The sequence below is a fragment of the Octodon degus genome, unplaced genomic scaffold (genome assembly GCF_000260255.1).
Source record: "Octodon degus isolate 3935 unplaced genomic scaffold, OctDeg1.0 scaffold00150, whole genome shotgun sequence".
NCBI lineage: Eukaryota > Metazoa > Chordata > Mammalia > Rodentia > Octodontidae > Octodon > Octodon degus.
The window spans coordinates 4,370,424-4,389,354 of record NW_004524726.1 but is presented as its reverse complement, the minus strand read 5'-3'; the positions used below and the strand labels follow the sequence as shown (position 1 = coordinate 4,389,354).

At 33.9% G+C, this 18,931-nt stretch overlaps 1 protein-coding gene across 1 annotated transcript in view; it reads right to left on the bottom strand.

Moving 5' to 3' along the window:
- The window catches only part of Diaph3 (diaphanous related formin 3), a 523,261-nt gene that overhangs the window by 147,951 nt on the left and 356,379 nt on the right, over positions 1 to 18,931 (bottom strand). The window contains exon 25 of the mRNA XM_023702376.1: positions 9,255 to 9,390. Coding sequence (XP_023558144.1) covers positions 9,255 to 9,390 — 136 coding nt within the window. The remainder of the gene's footprint in view (positions 1 to 9,254; positions 9,391 to 18,931) is intronic.

The window sequence follows — 18,931 nt, the reverse complement described above, 5'->3', positions numbered from 1 at the left end:
ATTGCAACTCCAAGTGAATAGATTTACTTCAATCTTAAGGACTGAATGTCAGAATGACCAAAAATGGGGACAGAATCTATTAAAAAAATAAAACCTGACTCTACTTATGACCTTTTGATACACTGATATTTTCATCTAAAAGATATACAAACAATAGTAGAGAAATACTGTGGACTATAAGCTGAACTAAAAGGCTAAAAGAAGCACAGTGATTGTGCTACATTGGTTACTGAACCACATAGCAACCCAGAGGCTTGTATTTCAAAGGTTCAACTGCACAATTTTTCATTTTAAATGAACAGAACTTAAAAAATCTGATCATGCGCTGCAGTCTGAAATATGCTTGAAGATTAAATTTTCCCTAGCATCATTGTTTCTCAATATTAACTACTAGCTCATTAACTACTAACTCCTTATTTTTAATACAAATTGACAATTCTGAAAATGTGTGCTTTTGACTACAGGAAGACAAGAAACAAATTAACACAGAAGTTTTTTTTCACTCTAAGCCTGAAATCAGATAACAGAGTCTATGGATTACTGATGTATAGCAGGAATGAGTAAATTTTTTCTCATAAAGTACCACATAGAAATATTTTAAGCTTTGAGGGACATACAGTTTACATTATAACTATAACTCTATACTTAAAAAGTAAGTCATAAATAACACATAAAGGAATAGATATGGCTATTTTATGGTAAGCCTATTTACCAATATAGGTGGATGCCAGGTTGGCTCTAGGGCCATGGTTTGATCTATATCATAACTTCTCACATAAGTAACAATACACTAAACTGAACACAACACAGAAGAGATGTCTTTTGACCAGTTAAGTACTTATAAACTTTGGTAACTACTATGGTAGTTAGGTCCTGGGAAATATGGAATTATTGAAGCCATGTTCATGAACGATGTAATTCTATAATAATCATGAGATTAAAATAAATGAAATGAAGAGCTTGCTTAGACAGGAGCAGGGACCAGGGTTCTATCCCCAGTGTGCTGTGCCGGCCCCACCACTGGGGCACACTGAGCCAGTGATTGAGACTGAGTGTGGTGGTGTGCACTTATAATTCTAGTACTTGGGAGGCTGAAAACAGGAGGATCACTACGAGTCTGATCTGCGTAGTGAGACCCTGTAGACAGTGTATTAAAATACATTTTTTAAAAAATGAAATGAACATAAGTAAATATTCCATACATAAGTTGTATGGCAAGACTATATTGATAAATAAGAAACAGATTGTTTAATATCAAGGGCAAATATTCATGGAAGACATCTTGGAGAATACCAAAATTAAACTGAATCATACTAGAGCATTAAGTTTCCGAATAAATAGGGAAAAGCAATTTATGGAACAAAGAGCACTAGAAACCAATTCACAGGAGTGATTATGCCCTTTTTATAATAGAAGTTATTACCAGTGCAAAGCCACTAATAGCACAAAGTCAGTTTTAGAATTTAGAATTTTTTAGACCATAAACAATGGATAAAGGTATAAAAGGTGTACATTGTAAAACTGTAACAGAGTTCAACCGGTCAGTAGTCCTCCAGGTAAGCTTATTTCTATAGCCTGAATCACACTGCTTCTATGAGTTCAGATCAGGCTTGACAGTACAGTCTGGACACTAAAGTCATTCAAAAACATTTATTTTCAGAGCTTTGAACTTCTAAATTACAAATGGGTTAAGCACATATTCCCACATTTAGCTGTCCTGGGGCAAACATAGCCTTTTATCACTGCAGTTTTGCCTGTACTGTTGTTCTAGTTTTTTGAATGGCAACGGTGAGCATGAGGCTTTAGCAACGATATTAAATTCACCTCTAGTTGGGCATAGTGGCACATTCCTGTGAGCCCAGTGCTTGGGTAGTGGAGGCAGGAGCACTGCTGTGAGTTCAGCAGTCCTGGACTATATAGTGAGCTCAAGGCCAGACCTAACTACACAGCAAGACCATGTCTTAAAAACCTAAAATAAACAAATATTTACTGCCTTTTCAATTTAAAAACATATTTATTTTTCTTTTTGAAAGTGAGGGACCAGGCACTGCTGAAGATATCAACCAGATTCAAAAGTCTATCTTTCTGTGGACTAAAATAATGACAAATTTCTGAAGGACCCCATAGCTTCAGGTGAATGGAAGAATAGATTTACCTGATGTTTAAAAGTGTGCATTAGATAACATACATGAGTTTCTTAAATGGTGGGAAGATACACAGTTATTTATGAAAGTAAGAAAAAATCCACTTCCTGTCTTTGAGATTAAAAATAATATAGCTTCCTACTAAATACAATTAATTCCACTCATGATCGGGAATCTGATTTAGAGGCACTCATCATGTCAACAATTTACTGCTTTTGCCAGGAGTGATGGCACATGCCTGAAATCCCAGCCATGAGGGCTAAGGCAAGAAGAAGCTGTGTGCTTGAGACCAGCGTGAAATATGCAGTAAGATCCTCTCTCAAAAAGCCAAAACCAACTAACAAACCAAGCAAACAAAAACAATTCACTACTTTGGAAAATGTACATAATGCTAAGAAATATTAACAACAACTAATGAGTAGTCAATGTTATACACAATTAAGATGCTTCTATGATTGAACTCTTAATTATAATACAATAGTTACTATCAAAGTTATAGAATTACCCATATTGAAGTATGGGTAGTCAAAATAATTTAACTAGAGTGATTTTTGCACTAGAATATGAAAGGGTAAATCTATGTTTGGTAAAATAAAAGTTATGGGTAAATGATAGTAATATAAATATTTATTTGATAGAACTCTTAAAATGAATCCATACTTTACCATTAAGATATAAATTATTTTATCCCAAATAAAATTTGTTTATTTTAGCCCCCAAAACAATGAAATTTATTTTCTATTCAGCATACCATTAATGTAATCCAATGCACCTAAGGAGGAAGATGAAAAATCCATTTTGAAATGAGCAATAAACTAATGTGTATGACTGAGAGATACAAGGTGTTTAACGGGCCAACACAAGTGACAAGGGAGGAAGGGAAGGGGAGAAGCAAGGGAAAGAGAGGAACGAAGAAAGAATTGCTATCTTAAGATCTGTTCTGCTGAAGAAGTCTGAGAACCTCCTCTCCCCATTTCTCCTCTGTGGGTTTTATAGGAAGGACATGGGATGGGGTAAGAGCTGTGTGTAGCTATTCAATAAGACATACACATATTAATGGAGCTTTCTTAATTGTAGCTGACTTATTAAAGTAAAAGTGATTTCTGCACATAACAATAGTCTATATAACTATATGTATAAATGTTCTAAAAAGGCCCCTTGACATTATTCGCAAAATAGAATTTCAGCCTCTCAGTAACATCAAGAGGAAAAACGCATCACACAGCAGAGCTGGCAGACTGGAGGTGCATTGCATGTGTTAAGTGCAAGGTCTCCAGTGAAGGGACACTGAGTATTTGTGTCTCTTTTTAAACCTATGAGGTCACCAGTTCTCACTTCTGTTTAGTCAGACATCCAAAGTACTGGGGATATTTCCATCCTCTTCTGAAACAGTTGAGCACTGGCAACTCTACTAAGCTGCTGAGAGTTGTTGAGACCACTGAAGAATCCTTTCTCCCAGAGGGCAATGGTGTTGCTGATATTTGCCTCCTACTTCTTGGCAATGAAATAAACAAATCTTTTGATAATCATAAGAATCAAAATGGAAGTTTAGTTGAAGTGGAAAAGCATTCCTAATCTTGGCAACCTAGTAAAATCTGCAAACACTTGGCTTAAATCACTTTATATTGCCAAAGGAATGGTGAATGGTTGTTTCTCCTTTCTTTCTTTCCTTCTTTCTTTCTTTCTTTCTTTCTTCCTTCCTTCCTTCCTTTTTTTTTTTTTTTTGTGGGACTGGGGATTAAACTCAGGACCCTGCACTTGCCAGGCAAGTGCTTATTCTACTGAGCTATCCCCTAGGCCCCATATGGTTGTTTCTTTCACCTAACTTTACTAGGGAGGAAAATTCTCAACCTTTTTCTATAGAAATAAGAGTGTGCAATACCAATTACTACTAATTGTTTGGGCTCCATTTTTTTCTGAAAAATGGTGAAATCATTAGTGGAAAAGAAATAATAGTACAATAGTTAAAAAGATGATCTTTAGATATAAACCTTGAATACTGCTTTCCTCCTACTAAAGTCCATGACCCTGTGCAAGCACACATTTTGATAAAGGCAGTCAGTTTGTTATGAATATTACATATAACAATGGGCGTATGTAGAGACCTGCAAATAATAAATGTAATAGGAATAATTATTATTACTATTCTATAAAACATAGGGAAAGCAAAAGAGAAATACACCCAAGCCAATGTAACTTAATTTGCTCTACTCTTTTACATAGCGAACTTATTAAAATCACTGCCTTACTTATATGCATCAATTGCCAACAACACTAGAAAATTGAAAGCACTACTGCTCAAAACTACAATGTGTGTAATTATGGAAAATAATCTAAGTTTTATGATATCTGCAGAGGACAGGGTAACTGTCAAATCCTTTATGAAAGCAAGTGCAAGCATTAATTGCCTATCTGCTGAGACTGGCAGAGCCACTGCTAAGTAGTACTTATATAATATGCATTTCCTCTAAAATGGATGCCTAATTGCTTAGTTATTCTAAATTGCAGAATGAAAAACAAAGGAGCAGTTTTGGTCATGTGGGTAAACAAGGGATTTCTAAAAGCTAATTATCTCCTTATTTAATAGACTAAAGTTGCACCAAATGAGACATTTAAGTCTAATAAATAATAGAGAAATTGTAAGCTTAAAGATTAAAATATAGGAGCTGCTCATATACTTTTTATTGCTCCATTAAATAAGCTCTTATTTACTTCCTCCACAAAACATAATTACACAACACTGAGTCCATTTGAAGGCCATTCTGATGTGCTATTTGAAAATTATATGAATCAACTTACATACTCAGGAAGTCTTAAGACATAATATTTGAACTCTATTATCAAATGCCCTATTTGCTTCCATGATTAAGAAACCAAAATGGAGTTTGTGCAAAGTCGCATATAATCACATAAAATCCCTACTCCCTTGTCATTCTTAGAAATGATTATAAATGACAGTTACACATCCTAAGATGATAAACTATCTAACTAGTGCAATACTAGAATGAATCCTACCAGTTTTTCAAGCAGATGTTTAATGTTTTAGCTATTTTCTAAATTAAAGTAATTCAAATTTAAACTTTAACTTTACAAAATGTATCCAAAATTCACAAAGTAAATAAAGTCATTAAGAGAATATAATTTGTTTATTTAATGTAATACCAAATAACTCAACAGAAATAATCAGAACCATATATGTGAACATTTAAGAGAGCTCCAGGCTCATCATTGTTAATGAAAACAAAAACAAAAACAAAAGGCCTTTTAATAGGGTAACATAAGATTCTGTGCTTTTTTAGTTGTGCTGCTCATAGATTTTTAATACTTTATTTTTATTCTTGGGGAAGTTTAGCCCACTATTTCATCTTTATTTTTATTCTATTAACAAAACCACATAGCAAAATGCTGGTGGTAATAAATAATAACAGATTTGGAAATAGTTGCCTATTCTCTTGCCAAGGGCACACAATGATTTATGATGAATAAGAAAGAACAGGGATTTAATTTACTCCACTACCTGAGGTAGTGATACAAGAATTTGTAAATCTGTAAAGAAAAAAATACTCAGTTTTTATTTGTATGCTAGAAACGTTAAACTCATGAAAATATACAGGAGGAAACTTCCTGTGGGTCAACGGCAGACTTGAGTGAAGATATTTCTCTTCCTCTGTCACTCAGAGATGTGTGGCCTACATACAAAAATAAGACAAAATAAAAAGTTCTTGGTTCAGAGATGTAACAAATACTTAATGCAAATTCAAAAATTTAGCCTTCCAATTTTTTTTTTTTAATTCTAGGAAAGCTAGAAAAAGATTTCTATAGTATGGAGTAATATGTTCTGCACTAAAATGTAACCTGCAATGAAAAATTATACAAAGATTTATTAGGTGAGTCTCACAATAAGATATTTTAAAAGTACTAATACATATAGCATGGGATATAAATATGAAACTGTTTAGTCTAAAAAAATGATTATAAATCCTACCAATTCCTGATGATTTTTATCATCCAATATTTTCAATAAGGAAACGTACTATTTATTAATATCCTCTCAGTTGGCTAATAGCAAACTTCGTCTCTATCACTACCTTGCAGTCTCCATCTCATTATCCTATCTTGTTATACTGCATATAAAATATCTGCAATTGTCTTACATATTTTGCTGTCTGAATCATTACCATTTTAATCTTCAATTCAACAGAGACCATATTTATTCTCATTTATCACTATAATCATGGCTGAGGAAAAGGGAGAAAACAAAACAAACCAAAAAAAAAAAAAAAACCCTGTTGATAAATAAAAGAAATAATAAAAAGTGCCCTGGGTATTAAATTTTTGGCTACACCAATAAAATAATAGAAGAAAAGCCAGAAAACACATTTTTATCATAAAACACTGTCTTAATTTGTCAACACGATCAGGAACACACCTTAGATTAGAAGGTTGCAACAGCGACTCACATATGGAGGGGACAGGGGGGTCTGGACCCAGGGAGGCTTCTCATTAGCCACAGGACAAAAGCTAGGCAGAAACCACAGGGACTGGGGTGCACAATGGGGTACAACCCATAATTGCTCCTGGAGTGACTGCAGCCCTCATGTAGACAGCACCCCACTGGCTGATTCACCCATGAGGAGGATAGCATACCACAGCATATACCTGCACAAAGTGGCGTGGAAACAAAGGCGGACCTAGCAGTGACTATCCTCTGCGGTCTCTGCTGGGTTCCAACACAACAAAGTCTGGAAAAGAAACCACTTATCCAAATACAAAGAGAAATTTCTTGGACTTATTTCTCTCTTTTGTTGGTTCATTTTTTTCTTTAATAATTTGGGCCTATTTACCCTTTCTTTTGTTCTTCATTCTATTTTTTTCCAACTGTTCTTTTGTTATTTCTACTGATTACATTAACCTGCATTTATTCGTTAATTGGAAGTATTTTATTTTTATTAGTTGATGTTTGCATCACATAATGATTATACTGTGTGCAGTTGGTACGTGGACAGAACATCTCCATTCCCATCCCTTTTACCTCTTCTCCTGCCCCTTTCCTCCTCCCTTATCTCCTTCCCTTTTGAAAAAGATCTCCCCACTTCCTATAGCTATCATTTATTTTGTTCTTATTTATATTTTCTCATACAGAAGATCACAGGCAATGTTTAAGCTTATGTGTAATTTATTTCACTTACCATTATGGTCTCAAGATGCATCCATTTTCCTACTAATGACTAAAATTTACCTTTATAGTAGAGTAGTTCTCTCACTTTTTTCTCCTCCTCATCTTTCTTTTCTATACAAAGTGACGTGGAAACAAAGGCGGACCTAGCAGAGACTATCCTCTGCGGTCTCTGCTGGGTTCCAACACAACAAAGTCTGGAAATTTGTTTTTCAAATTTTATTTCTTCAGTTTTCTATTTTCCCCTTCCTATGTCTCATTTTTATTTTTACACTTTCTTTTTACGTGTTTAGTTGACTCTGCTATTTCTCTACGCTATTACTGCTGAATTCTTTTCTACTACTAATGCTGGTATAGTTGCTACATTTGGTATTTACTATACAACAATATTTGACTTATATTTGTGCCAATATTATTATTGCAGAGCACTTTTCTACTGTTCAGCACGCTAATGTCATGTTTTGTATTGGTTCTTAGAGGATGTCAATATTCTATTTTTTTATTTTTATATATTTAGCACAGGGTCTAAAGGGTCTCATTACACAAATCAGACTCAGTGATTCTTCTGTTTTCAGCCTCCCAAGCACTGGGATTGCAGACACCATGCCCAATCTTAATGTCCTTCTTGGGGCACTCCGGGCCAGGGCTGGAATAGCACTCTAGGATCAAATCCAGTCCCTGGGCCTGCCTAAGCAGGCATTTTAGTCCACTGAGCTATGTGGCCTGCCCAGGAAAAAACAATTAAAAAAAAAAAAAAGGAAATGGAAGAACCAGCAAGATAGCGCAGCAGACTAAGCACTTACTTAGACAAACACAGGGAATGGGGTTCCATCCCAGCCAGCCCCACCCTAGGCGCTGTGAGCTGGGCCACTGAGTCCAGGGGTGGTGGTGCATACATGTAATCCCAGCACTGGGGAGGCCAAAACCAGGAAGATCACTACAGGTTTGAGCTGTGTAGTGAGACTCTGTAACAAATACAAGAAAAGGAAAGGAAAGGAACTGGAAATAAAATTTTGTAGACAGAAGATATGCTGAAGGGAAGAGAGGGGAATGGGAAAAAAGGAATCAAAATATATGATGCATGGTACAAATCCCCAATGAAGAATATGATCATCACATATATCTAGAATAAACCAATAAAAGTTTAAACAAAAGAAGTACCAGCCTGCCACTCATTCCAGACTATTTGACTTAAAATCCAGGGATTAAATCTTTTTGTCTGTGAAATTCAATATTATTCTTAAAAGATACTGTGAAATACACTGACAGTATTGTAATGTATACAAGAAAAAAATTCACATTTTTTTAAGATTACATTTTCATACAGTTATTTCTTCAGACTGAAGCACATATAAATTCTGTGTGCAGTAACTGGTTATGTGTCTTAAACCACTTTGTCATTTCCTGTCCCTCTCATGAAGTATCTTTTGCCCATGGAATAGTCTGCTGAAGAAACTTGGTTAAATATTCTACAGAATTCCCCAGAGTCAGTTTCATATGGTTAACTTATTGATTGTTACACATTATTATAGGTTGGTTATCAAAGTAATTCTGAAAGAAATGGGAACATACTGGAAAGAAATGGGAACATACTGTAAATGAGTACACCAGATGACCAAACTCCCCGTCAGTAATATTGTGAAGACAAAGAACTTGTTAAGAAACTGAAGGGAGACTAAGCACCTGCTTAGGCAAGCACAGGGACCATGGTTCGATCCCCGGCACCACATGCCATGCCAGCCCTGCCCTTGGGCATGCTGAGCAGGCCACGGAGTCCGGATATGGTGGCCCACACTTGTAATCCCAGTACTGGGGAGGCTAAGAACAGAAGGATCTCTGCAAGTCTGAGCTGTGTAGTGAGACCCTGTACCGAATACAGTAAAAAAAAAAAGAAAAGAAACTAAAGGGAGAAAGGCAATTTTGATAGTACTCACCAGTCTTCATTTCTAGTAATCGCTTTTTCTTTTGTTGACGTTCAAGTCTTTCTTTCTCCGCTAATTCTTTAGCTATTCTGGCACGCTTTTCTTTTTCCTCTGCTTCTCTTTTTTTGATGTTCTCCTTTACTGCTTGCTATTATAAATGAATTTTGAAAAATTATCAATTTTAACCAGAGATTCCACATGGACATGGAAAATTATCAATCACATACATTTTAGAAAATGGTTGTTCTTATATTAGTAACAGTCTTTTACAAGAACTATATAAAACTTGTTAAATATATTGCACATCTACAAATACAGTTATATTTAAAACACTTGTGTCTAAGTGGAATTAACTAAAATAGTAAAGGCATACAGAAACTGAAAAAAACATTTAATTCACAAATAAAATCACTAGCATATACTTAAAGCAGAGCATTTTGTAACTGTATTACAGTCTCCCATGCCTCCTGTTATATCAATTATCAAATATAAATAAAACAGAAGAAATTAGAGACAAAAGCTATAATCTTCAGTGCATATTCTGGTCAATAATATCAATTTTTTCATATCAAGGGAAGTTTCAGAAATACAGTTCATATTTGGCATTTTAAAATCTGTGCCTGTAATTGGTAATTAAAACCAACAGTAAACTATAAAACAGAGTTCAATAGATGTGATTAGTTAATTTACTAATTCTCAATTTTATGCAAATAAAGATATGCCCCTCATGTGGAAGTAGTAAGAATTGGCAGACAGACATCTGTAAGTGAATCATATTACAACTGAGGGTTACATTTTATTTAAGTGCCAATAAAACCAGCCAAGTTATCATATTAATTTATCACCAACACCATTAAAAATGTATAATTAACATGTAACTAAGTAACAGGCTGGATTATTGAGGTGCGGAGACATTAATTTCTTCTTTACTGTAGTAATCTCTTTTTAATCCCAGAGGTAGCCCACGTTCCTCACTGAAATCACATAATAAAATGTATTATTATTGGCCCAAACAATGAAAGTATATGGAAAAAAAGAAACATAAAGCATAGATGATATAGAACAATAACCATGTAATCTACCCATTCAATACATATACAAAGAAAAAATATAGTAAGAGAGACAGACACAGATATGGGATGCACCAGGGGGAAGACAGACAATAAACAAAAATTTGATGTGTTATCTTCAAAACTGGGTCTGACAGACTACCCAGTGGTTTACTTTGCTTTAGGTGGTCAGCTATGGCTTTATTCTGTGATTTGAATACAACTTAATTTAAATATCAAGCTGACACTAGAGGCTGATCAGGTGACAAAAATCCAGACATAGGAAAGTGGTAATGTGAAGCAATGGAACAGGCAGTATAAGGGTATGAGGCCAGGAATGGAAGCTCAGGCCTGAATATTTAGTATATTTTAGGATGAGACAGAGACAGTGAATTTTTTTAAAAGGTATTTGAGAGCATTTGGAAATTTTTCAATCAGGAAAATACATGAGTAAACACTTAGCATACAATCATGAAGCGAGGCAGGCTGCAAACTTATCTTTACAAATGTTACCTGGCCTTGTCTGTTTTCTTTTATTACCTTTTTAAAAAGACATTTACATAGAGAGAGAATAGCAATAATTGATAGGATATTAGCAGTATGCATTTACAAGACCAGAATGACAGGCATTCCAAGCATGGCCCCAGTATTACACATTGCTATCCTTAGTGCAGGTGCTTAGTTCACAGATGTCAGTATATATAGTTAATGAGGGTAAGAATCCTACCAATTAACTGCTAGTTTCAAAAACCTGATGTAGATTCTCAGCACCACTGCCTCAACAATCTTATGTATATAAATGTATGGTTTTGCCTCTGCCATGTTTCTTAGTTTTTCTCTTTGCCCTTTCTCTGTTGTTTAATCCTTAAGTTCTTGCTTTCCAGTTAATTGTGTTATACCTTTCAATTTTTATTTCTTCTTTTGGATTCTTACATTAGAGAGACTATACAATATTTACACATGCGGGTCTAGTTTATTTCACTCATGAGTACATCTTCAAGTGGCATCAACTTATATGAAGGCTTAGATTTTATCATTCTTTATAGCTCAGTAATACTCCATTGTATAAAAACAGCACACCTTTTTCATACATTCCTCAGGTGACAGCCATTTTGGTTGCTTCCAAGATTTGACTATCACAAATTGTGCTGCTATAAACATAGGTGCACATATATTACTATGCTATGATATTTTCAGTTCTTTTGGGAAAATTCCCAGTAGGGGGATAGCTGGATTGAATGGAATTCCCAGCCCTAGTTTTTTAAGGAGTTTCCACACTGATTTCCATAGCGCGTGAACGAGTATACATTCCCACCAGCAGTGGAAAAGGGTTCCTTTTTCTCCACAGCCTCTCCAACATTTGTTCTTAGTTGATTTCTTTTTGATAGCCATTGTTTCTGGGGTGAGACACTATCTCAATGTTGTTTTAATTCGCATTTCACAGATGGCTAGTGATGTGGAGCATATTTTCATGCATTTATTAGCTTCTAAAATGTCTTCTTCCTCTGTGAAGTGTTTATTCATCTCAGATGCCCATTTCTGGATTGGGTCTTTAAATTGTGGGGCTCTAATGCTTTTTAGTTCTTTATGAATTCTAGAGAGAAGACCCTTGTCTGAATGCTTATTAGTTAAGATTTTTTCCAAATTTGTGGGTTGTCTTTTCACTCTGTTGGAAATTTCTATTGACGTGCAAAATCTTCTCAATAAAAGGAGGTCCCAGTTGTTAATTATTTCAGGTATTATCCATGCCGTTTGATTTTTGTTCATGAACTGACTATCCTGCTACAATGTTGCATATGGTTAGCTTTCTAAGTTTCCATGAAAAAAATGTGTAATTGTTTATTTATTTATGTATTTATTATTTTTTTCACATTCAGTAGGGATTTATGGTTTAGCATATCAAAGATTGTTGGAAAATATCTGTTCCATGTTATGTCTAAGGCATTTGCTATTCAGAGAGATAGTGATGTTAAACTCAATTGCATATGTTGTAGGGTAATACTTTCATTAAGCTTCTCTTCTGGAGGGTTAACAACCTAAGTTTGAGACCAAAAATTAGAGAAAAAAAAGGGCTGCAAGGACAGCCAACAGTTTGGCCATTGCCTTTCCATGTCAGTGCAGACTCAAGACATAGGAGAACCTGTACTGTAACATGTAACTCAGTTGTGTCCCAAATGTTCTGATCAAGGAGATTATGGGGCCACAGACGAAAGTGATCAATGATGTAGAGTGTGCCTAAGGAGAGTCACATGGAGAGAAAACATTTTCTCAGGCTTTCACAGAGAGCACATTTGTCAAGCAATGGCTGTGACTCATCCACATAACTGACACTGACAAAGGATCTGCAAACTGCAGTACAGGGTTTTAGGATAAATCCTGAGGGGATTTGACTGATCTTGGCAGATACAAAAGTTACATTTTTAGTTATATAGGTCTTGCTTTATCTTGGTCTTCACCATCCAGCAGAAAAGTATAAAAACAAGGTATAAAAAGTAAAGCCATATTAATATGCTGAGCTGTAAAAGGCTCAAATCAATAATTTCTTACAACTGCCAGTCCTGAGGATAACCCACTACTATTATGGTCTACTGGACTATATTGCATTATTTTGCTGAATACACACACCTACAATATTTAAATGGCTATGGAATATCCATCTCTGACAAAACTAAACAAAAAAGGGGCATATAAATGAAGGACCATTTTGTAGTGGAAAATATATACATGTATCTGTATAAACAAAGTAAGACAGACATACAGCTACTTTCCCTTAGTTCAATGAGAAGATTTGTACTAATACTGTTTAGACAAGATATTATGTCTGCATCTAGTACTATGAATAATTACTATGAAGACAACAATATGTCATGTATTAATTATTGTAACTGTCCTACTAACGTGTTTTGAAATTGTCTCATTGCTATTTCTTTCTCAATAGAATTAATTAAAAAAATATTTCCTGGCCTTCACAATTCCTTGGGCAATGAAGGAAGACTCAGGAACCTAAAAAGGATGTTTTTACTGTGGCTAGTAGAGTTGCCATAAATAATAAACCATTTTTTGTCTCTGACTCACAGACTTGTATCTTCAGCCAACATACATGAAAATGTGCCTGGAAGCCTAATCTGTTAGCTTAATCTGTAGGTAAACTTTCAAACTCTTGACAGTTCTTGACACTATTACTTTATTATTAAGCTATGAAATACTAGCTGTGATGCTTGAAACTTTCAAGAGCAATCATTTTGAAGCTGAAACTACACTCTGTGTTGTCCATTCTGTCACCAAAGGATTAAGCATATGTTTGCTGTAATGTCCATAATAACTAAGGTGCTAAGCTGCAAGGCATGAAAGCTGTCTGCAGTCAGTGTTTTTCCACCATGTTCTTTCATGTATGTTAACAGCCTGCTGTGAGACAGCGGCTGCTATATAAATCAGTCTATGGTAGGAAGGTAGAAGGAGACATCAGTAAGTAGAAAATAAACATGAGTTCAAACACAGATACGTAATTATGCTGGTGTGTGTATCAACATATGTATAAGGAAAAAGGACAAAAAGAAAAGGAAAACAGGACAGAAAGAGGGTAAGAGGGTAAGGTGATGGACAAAACCTAAGTAAATATTCAGGAGTCAAAATTTACATCTTGCAACACATAAATATCACATTGATTGTTTATGAGTCCTATTAATTTTCTAGAGCAAGTTTTTCAGAATAATAAATGGATACATTTCAGTGTGAACATTCAATAGACCATCTATTATCAGGTATAACTGCCACACCCTTTTAGAATCCCCTGGGTAATGAAAAGTCAAAATTACTTTCCAGGATCTATAAAATAGTGTTTATGTTTAGAAATAAGGTCTGAAGTACTTATTTTGTTTTAGGGAAAATGTCGTATTGATTTTCATTTTATAGTCTACCTCATTTAAAGCTTATCTTATTCTGACATTATAACCATTAGGAGAGGAACTTATCTGGAAAAATGCCAATAGATAGCATAAAAGTAGGATCTGAGCTGCAACTAATAATCCAGTTCAAACAATAGTAATTTGAGGTTTTCTTTGATGTTAAAATGTTAAAAAGTAAAAATATACTAAACTGAAGAGCTGACTAGAGGTCAATATCTTCAATATGCTTTCTTCTTATTTCAGTCCTAAGCCAGGAAGGAAGTCAAAGGTGAGCTAGACATAAGAATAGTTGGTATAAGACACTGAGCTTTATAAAAATGATCTTATACTAAGTTGCTTTTTTAGTCAGCTGGCACATACATTGTGCTCCTACCTACTACTTTCAGCTCTGTATGGTCAAAAGCCATTCTCTCTGGGCTTTCCCAGATGCAGCCTAGTACGCCCTCCTCCCAGGGACCTGCATGCCTACCTGTGCACTTCACTGACCACACATGGTTTCAGAACTGTGCCGCATGCTGATTGCTCATCTAAAAGATATAATCAAGGCCCTGTGTTCCTAAGGTTCAAAAGCTTTTTATGGCAACAGAGAGTTGTAAAACACCCACGTAACAAAGAATAGGCAGACAAATATGTTTATACATAATACAGATATGTTAGCAAATACATAAATATGTATATTCTGGAAGAGTTGACAGTAATCACTTTTTACACAACTGATGTAATAAGAACTTTGCTACAACTAATTTATGGTATGGTTATTTCTGGTATATAATTTATACTATGGTATTCTACATTTTATTTTCAGAGAAACCAAAATGGCCCAAAGCTAGTAAATTTAAATAAATGTTTGCATATGTGTCCAGAAAATTTGTGAGTGTTTGGCTGAGAATAATATTCTATAAACTGTAGCTATTGTTAGCTTAAGTATCTTGGAACTTAATGAAAATTTCGTATCTTTTAACTTCTGACTTACTCTTTTCACTCAATATTTAAGAAAGGAAAGTTAATGTTTTAACTGTTTGGTCAATCGTACATTCCTATCTGGCAGTCTGAGCAAGAAATTTGGTGATAACAATATGTAATATAACAACCATTGCTAATTTTCTGTCCTTGTTTTGAAATCATGTATCACTTTTATTGTCATATCGTGCTTTGTTTTCGTCTTTACTCTTGTTGTTTTGTTCTTTTCCATTTAAAATGAAAAAGAACCATCTTTTCATGTATAAATTGTGCTTCATTTTCATTGCCAATATTAAACTGTTGTTACTCCACTGGTGAGATGAGGTTGCTTATAAGTTTTGGCTATGATGTGCAGTGCAGATACAAATACTTCTGTAAACATCTCCTATTGTACACATGGAAGTATTCTTTCATGGTAGTTCTCATTACTTTGTTTTTAAATCAGTTTGGAAATTGAAAGCCACATCTCAGTGAATGAGAATAGCACGTATTTAGTGCAATGCAAAGTGTAGAATGAGTATTATCTGTTGTAAAAATACATAGATAGGAGTGTGGGATCACACTAAAATATTTTATAATGTGGACTATGGCCAAAACAGCTTGAAAGCCAAAGACAGAAGCAGAGCTGATGAATAGCAAGAGGTATTTCTTCAGTCTGACTAGGTGGTAGTAAGTAATTTCCACAGTGGTTGTGCCAATGCACATTCGTGAACCCCCATATACTCACCTTCTGCATACTCCCTGAAAAGGCCATTGATTTCTTTCCATTCTGCCTGAATGTATGCTATCTCATCATGCTTTTAAATTTCTATGCTATTAATCAGGTCTAACATTTTCCCATGTGTCTGTAAAATATTTGTATTTGTAATTTGTATTTTTTTCACCTGGCTTTCTACTAGGTTATCTCTATTTTAATGTTTTGTGCATCTTTAAATAGTCCAGATTCCACTGAATGTTCTAATATTAAGCATTTTCACTTCTTGTAAAGGATAAACTCAATTTGGATGGGGGAAATTGATCTTTTCAACATCTGATCATAGTATTTGTTTTTCATTTCATTCCTATGGAATCATTTCATTAAATTCAGTAAAACTCATCTATGAAACTTTGTGGGCCAAGCATTTAATTTTAGAAGATTCAAAAAGTCATTAAAAATAGTTACAGAACCACTCAAGCTTTTTATTTCTTTTAAAGTAATTCAAGAAAGTTACTTTCTTCTATGAACTTATTCAGTTCATCAAAATTTCCTAATTCTGTGCTACAAATTTTTATAGTATGCTCTTCTATCTTCTGTATCTTTATTTCTGGTTTTTAAAATTCTTATTACATCTTTTTCCTGGTTAAACTTTTTAGAAATTTATCTAATTCATTTCTTCAAAGTATCATTTTGTCTTTTATAATTCTATATCATTTTTTTCACCATTCTTATTTAATTTTGCACCTATTTCCCTCAAATCCAACAGCATCTTTTAAAAATAATTCTGAACCAAGGTGTTTACTTTGTAAGTCTTTTTTTTTTTTTTTTTTTTTTTTTTTAAATAAAAGAACTTTGGGTGTAAATACCTTTAGACCATTTCTGATGCATATCAAAAATTGTGATGAGGAGTATTTCCAATACTGTCCAGTCCTAATTTTTTTATAACTTCATTGTTGATATAGGTTATTATGTTTTTAAACTTTTCAAAATACAGCTTTAAATATTTCAGCCCCTGTAGTTTGATTTCTAGGTTCATGTTATTGTGCTTGATGAATGAAACTGACATTTAGAAATTTATTGAAATGTCTTTCATGGCCTCATGTACATAATCAATTTGATAACAGTTCCACTTGAGCTGGATAAAAATGTGCATTTTTTAAATTAGAGTTTAGCTTCAAAATAAGTGTGTTAATTAAATTAAACCTCTCCACATCTTTAATAGTTTCAGCAATACTTATAAATGAATTATAGAACATTCCAAATACAACGTTGAATCTGTAAACTTAACCCTATTGTAGTTCAGTCACTTTTACATTGTCATTTTGAGGTCATGTTGGTATATACTTGGGAGTACTGAGTTCTTCCTCTTCCAAGGGTATTGAACTTTTACTATGAGGAAGTAATCACTTACTGTAAGTCCACTTTACTCTTATTAACATATTTCCCACTTTCTTTTCATTTATAGTTCCTTTATATGACATTAATTATCCTATTATTTCAAATATTCCAATTATGTTTTAGGCAGGTTTTATTTTTTTTAAACACAATAAGGCCTAGATCCTAGCACTTGGGAGGCTGAGACCAGAGGATTGAAACAAGTTGGGGTACATTGGTGAATTCAAGCCCAGCAACTTTCTAGCTTATCTCAATTATATATGCTTGTATTAAGCATAAGGGAGGGAAGCAATCTTCATAACTCCTGTGAAAATCTAAATGTTTTCTGTTCACAGATGTTGGAATACAACGGTTCACTCAGTTGACTGGGAGCTAAGTGTATGCACCCAAGGTGCCAAGAAAGGAACAAGGTAAATTAAATATGGAAGGTATGATTTAGTTCTTGGCTTTAAGCCTAGCTACTATGCTTCTAAGGGTGTTATTTTACATCCCTATGTACTATATTTTCAAAACTTCAAAACCTAGTATGTGCTGTGAGATGATTCTAGTAAAGACATTTAGTTTCCTGTGTTTTTCCCCAAACTACTGCTCTCACTTGACATGAGACATTCTTGGTATTCAACTTGAAACACTGCCTAATGATACAATTCAGAACTGATTTATTTTTTCCTGCAAAGTAAAATTTAAAAGCTAAATGTATATTTTATTTCCCCTTTCAAAAAGTGTAAGAAATAGGTGATATAGCAAACTTGCTGTGATTTTGAAAGATATATTAGTCTTTTAAAACTATGATAAAATACAAAAATTATAGTATTAAATATAAGTAGACTGCCACAGATTGACTTTTTGATTGGATTTTCAACTGTGTCTATGACAGACTATTTTAATAGCTTCATTTATTCTTAAGCATTTTTAAGGATATTATAATAGCCTGTGTATTTTTACACCTCAGAAAACTAGTGGATATTTTACTATTGTAAAAAATTGGAAACCTTATAAATGGTTTCCCGGTCAAAGTTATAATTCCTTCAACATTAATGGATACTTAAGCTGTGTATGACAAGACAGGTTTCACTAATCTCAAAATCTTTTTTTTTTTTTTTTTGCCTAATTATTCAATTTTCATCTCAAGTCCCTAAAGTGAGATTAGACAAATTCAACTTAAATCTCCATGTTTTCTAAGAAAGTGTTAGGTACTATGAAAACAATGCTAATTTTTTCAAAGTAAATAACCACATATGGGACCAATATATTTTCACCAAACATGTTGAGGGGAGTTTGTTTACCTTGACTAGAGGCAGTGAGTGCTCAAACACACTTTTATTGGCTACTAACTACAAACTCTTGATGGCTTCAAACTTAGGAAAGAACAGAAAATATTTTGGAAAAAAATAAAAACACCTCAAAAATATATTTTGATGCTCTTGTGCATAGTCCTATAATATAACATGAAGAAAAATTTAAGATGAACAGCATTCACAGAATTCTTTAATAACACAAAAGCATATAGTCTATATGACAGTTTTCCGTCAAAATGATTTGCTTTTGGAACTAAATATAAAGAAATTCTCTAAATATAAAAACCATGAATACAAGTCACAAAAGTCTTTAAGACAAAAATGTATATTATCTACTTGTCATTTTATTTTATTTTTTTTATTTATTTTATTTATTTATTTTTTT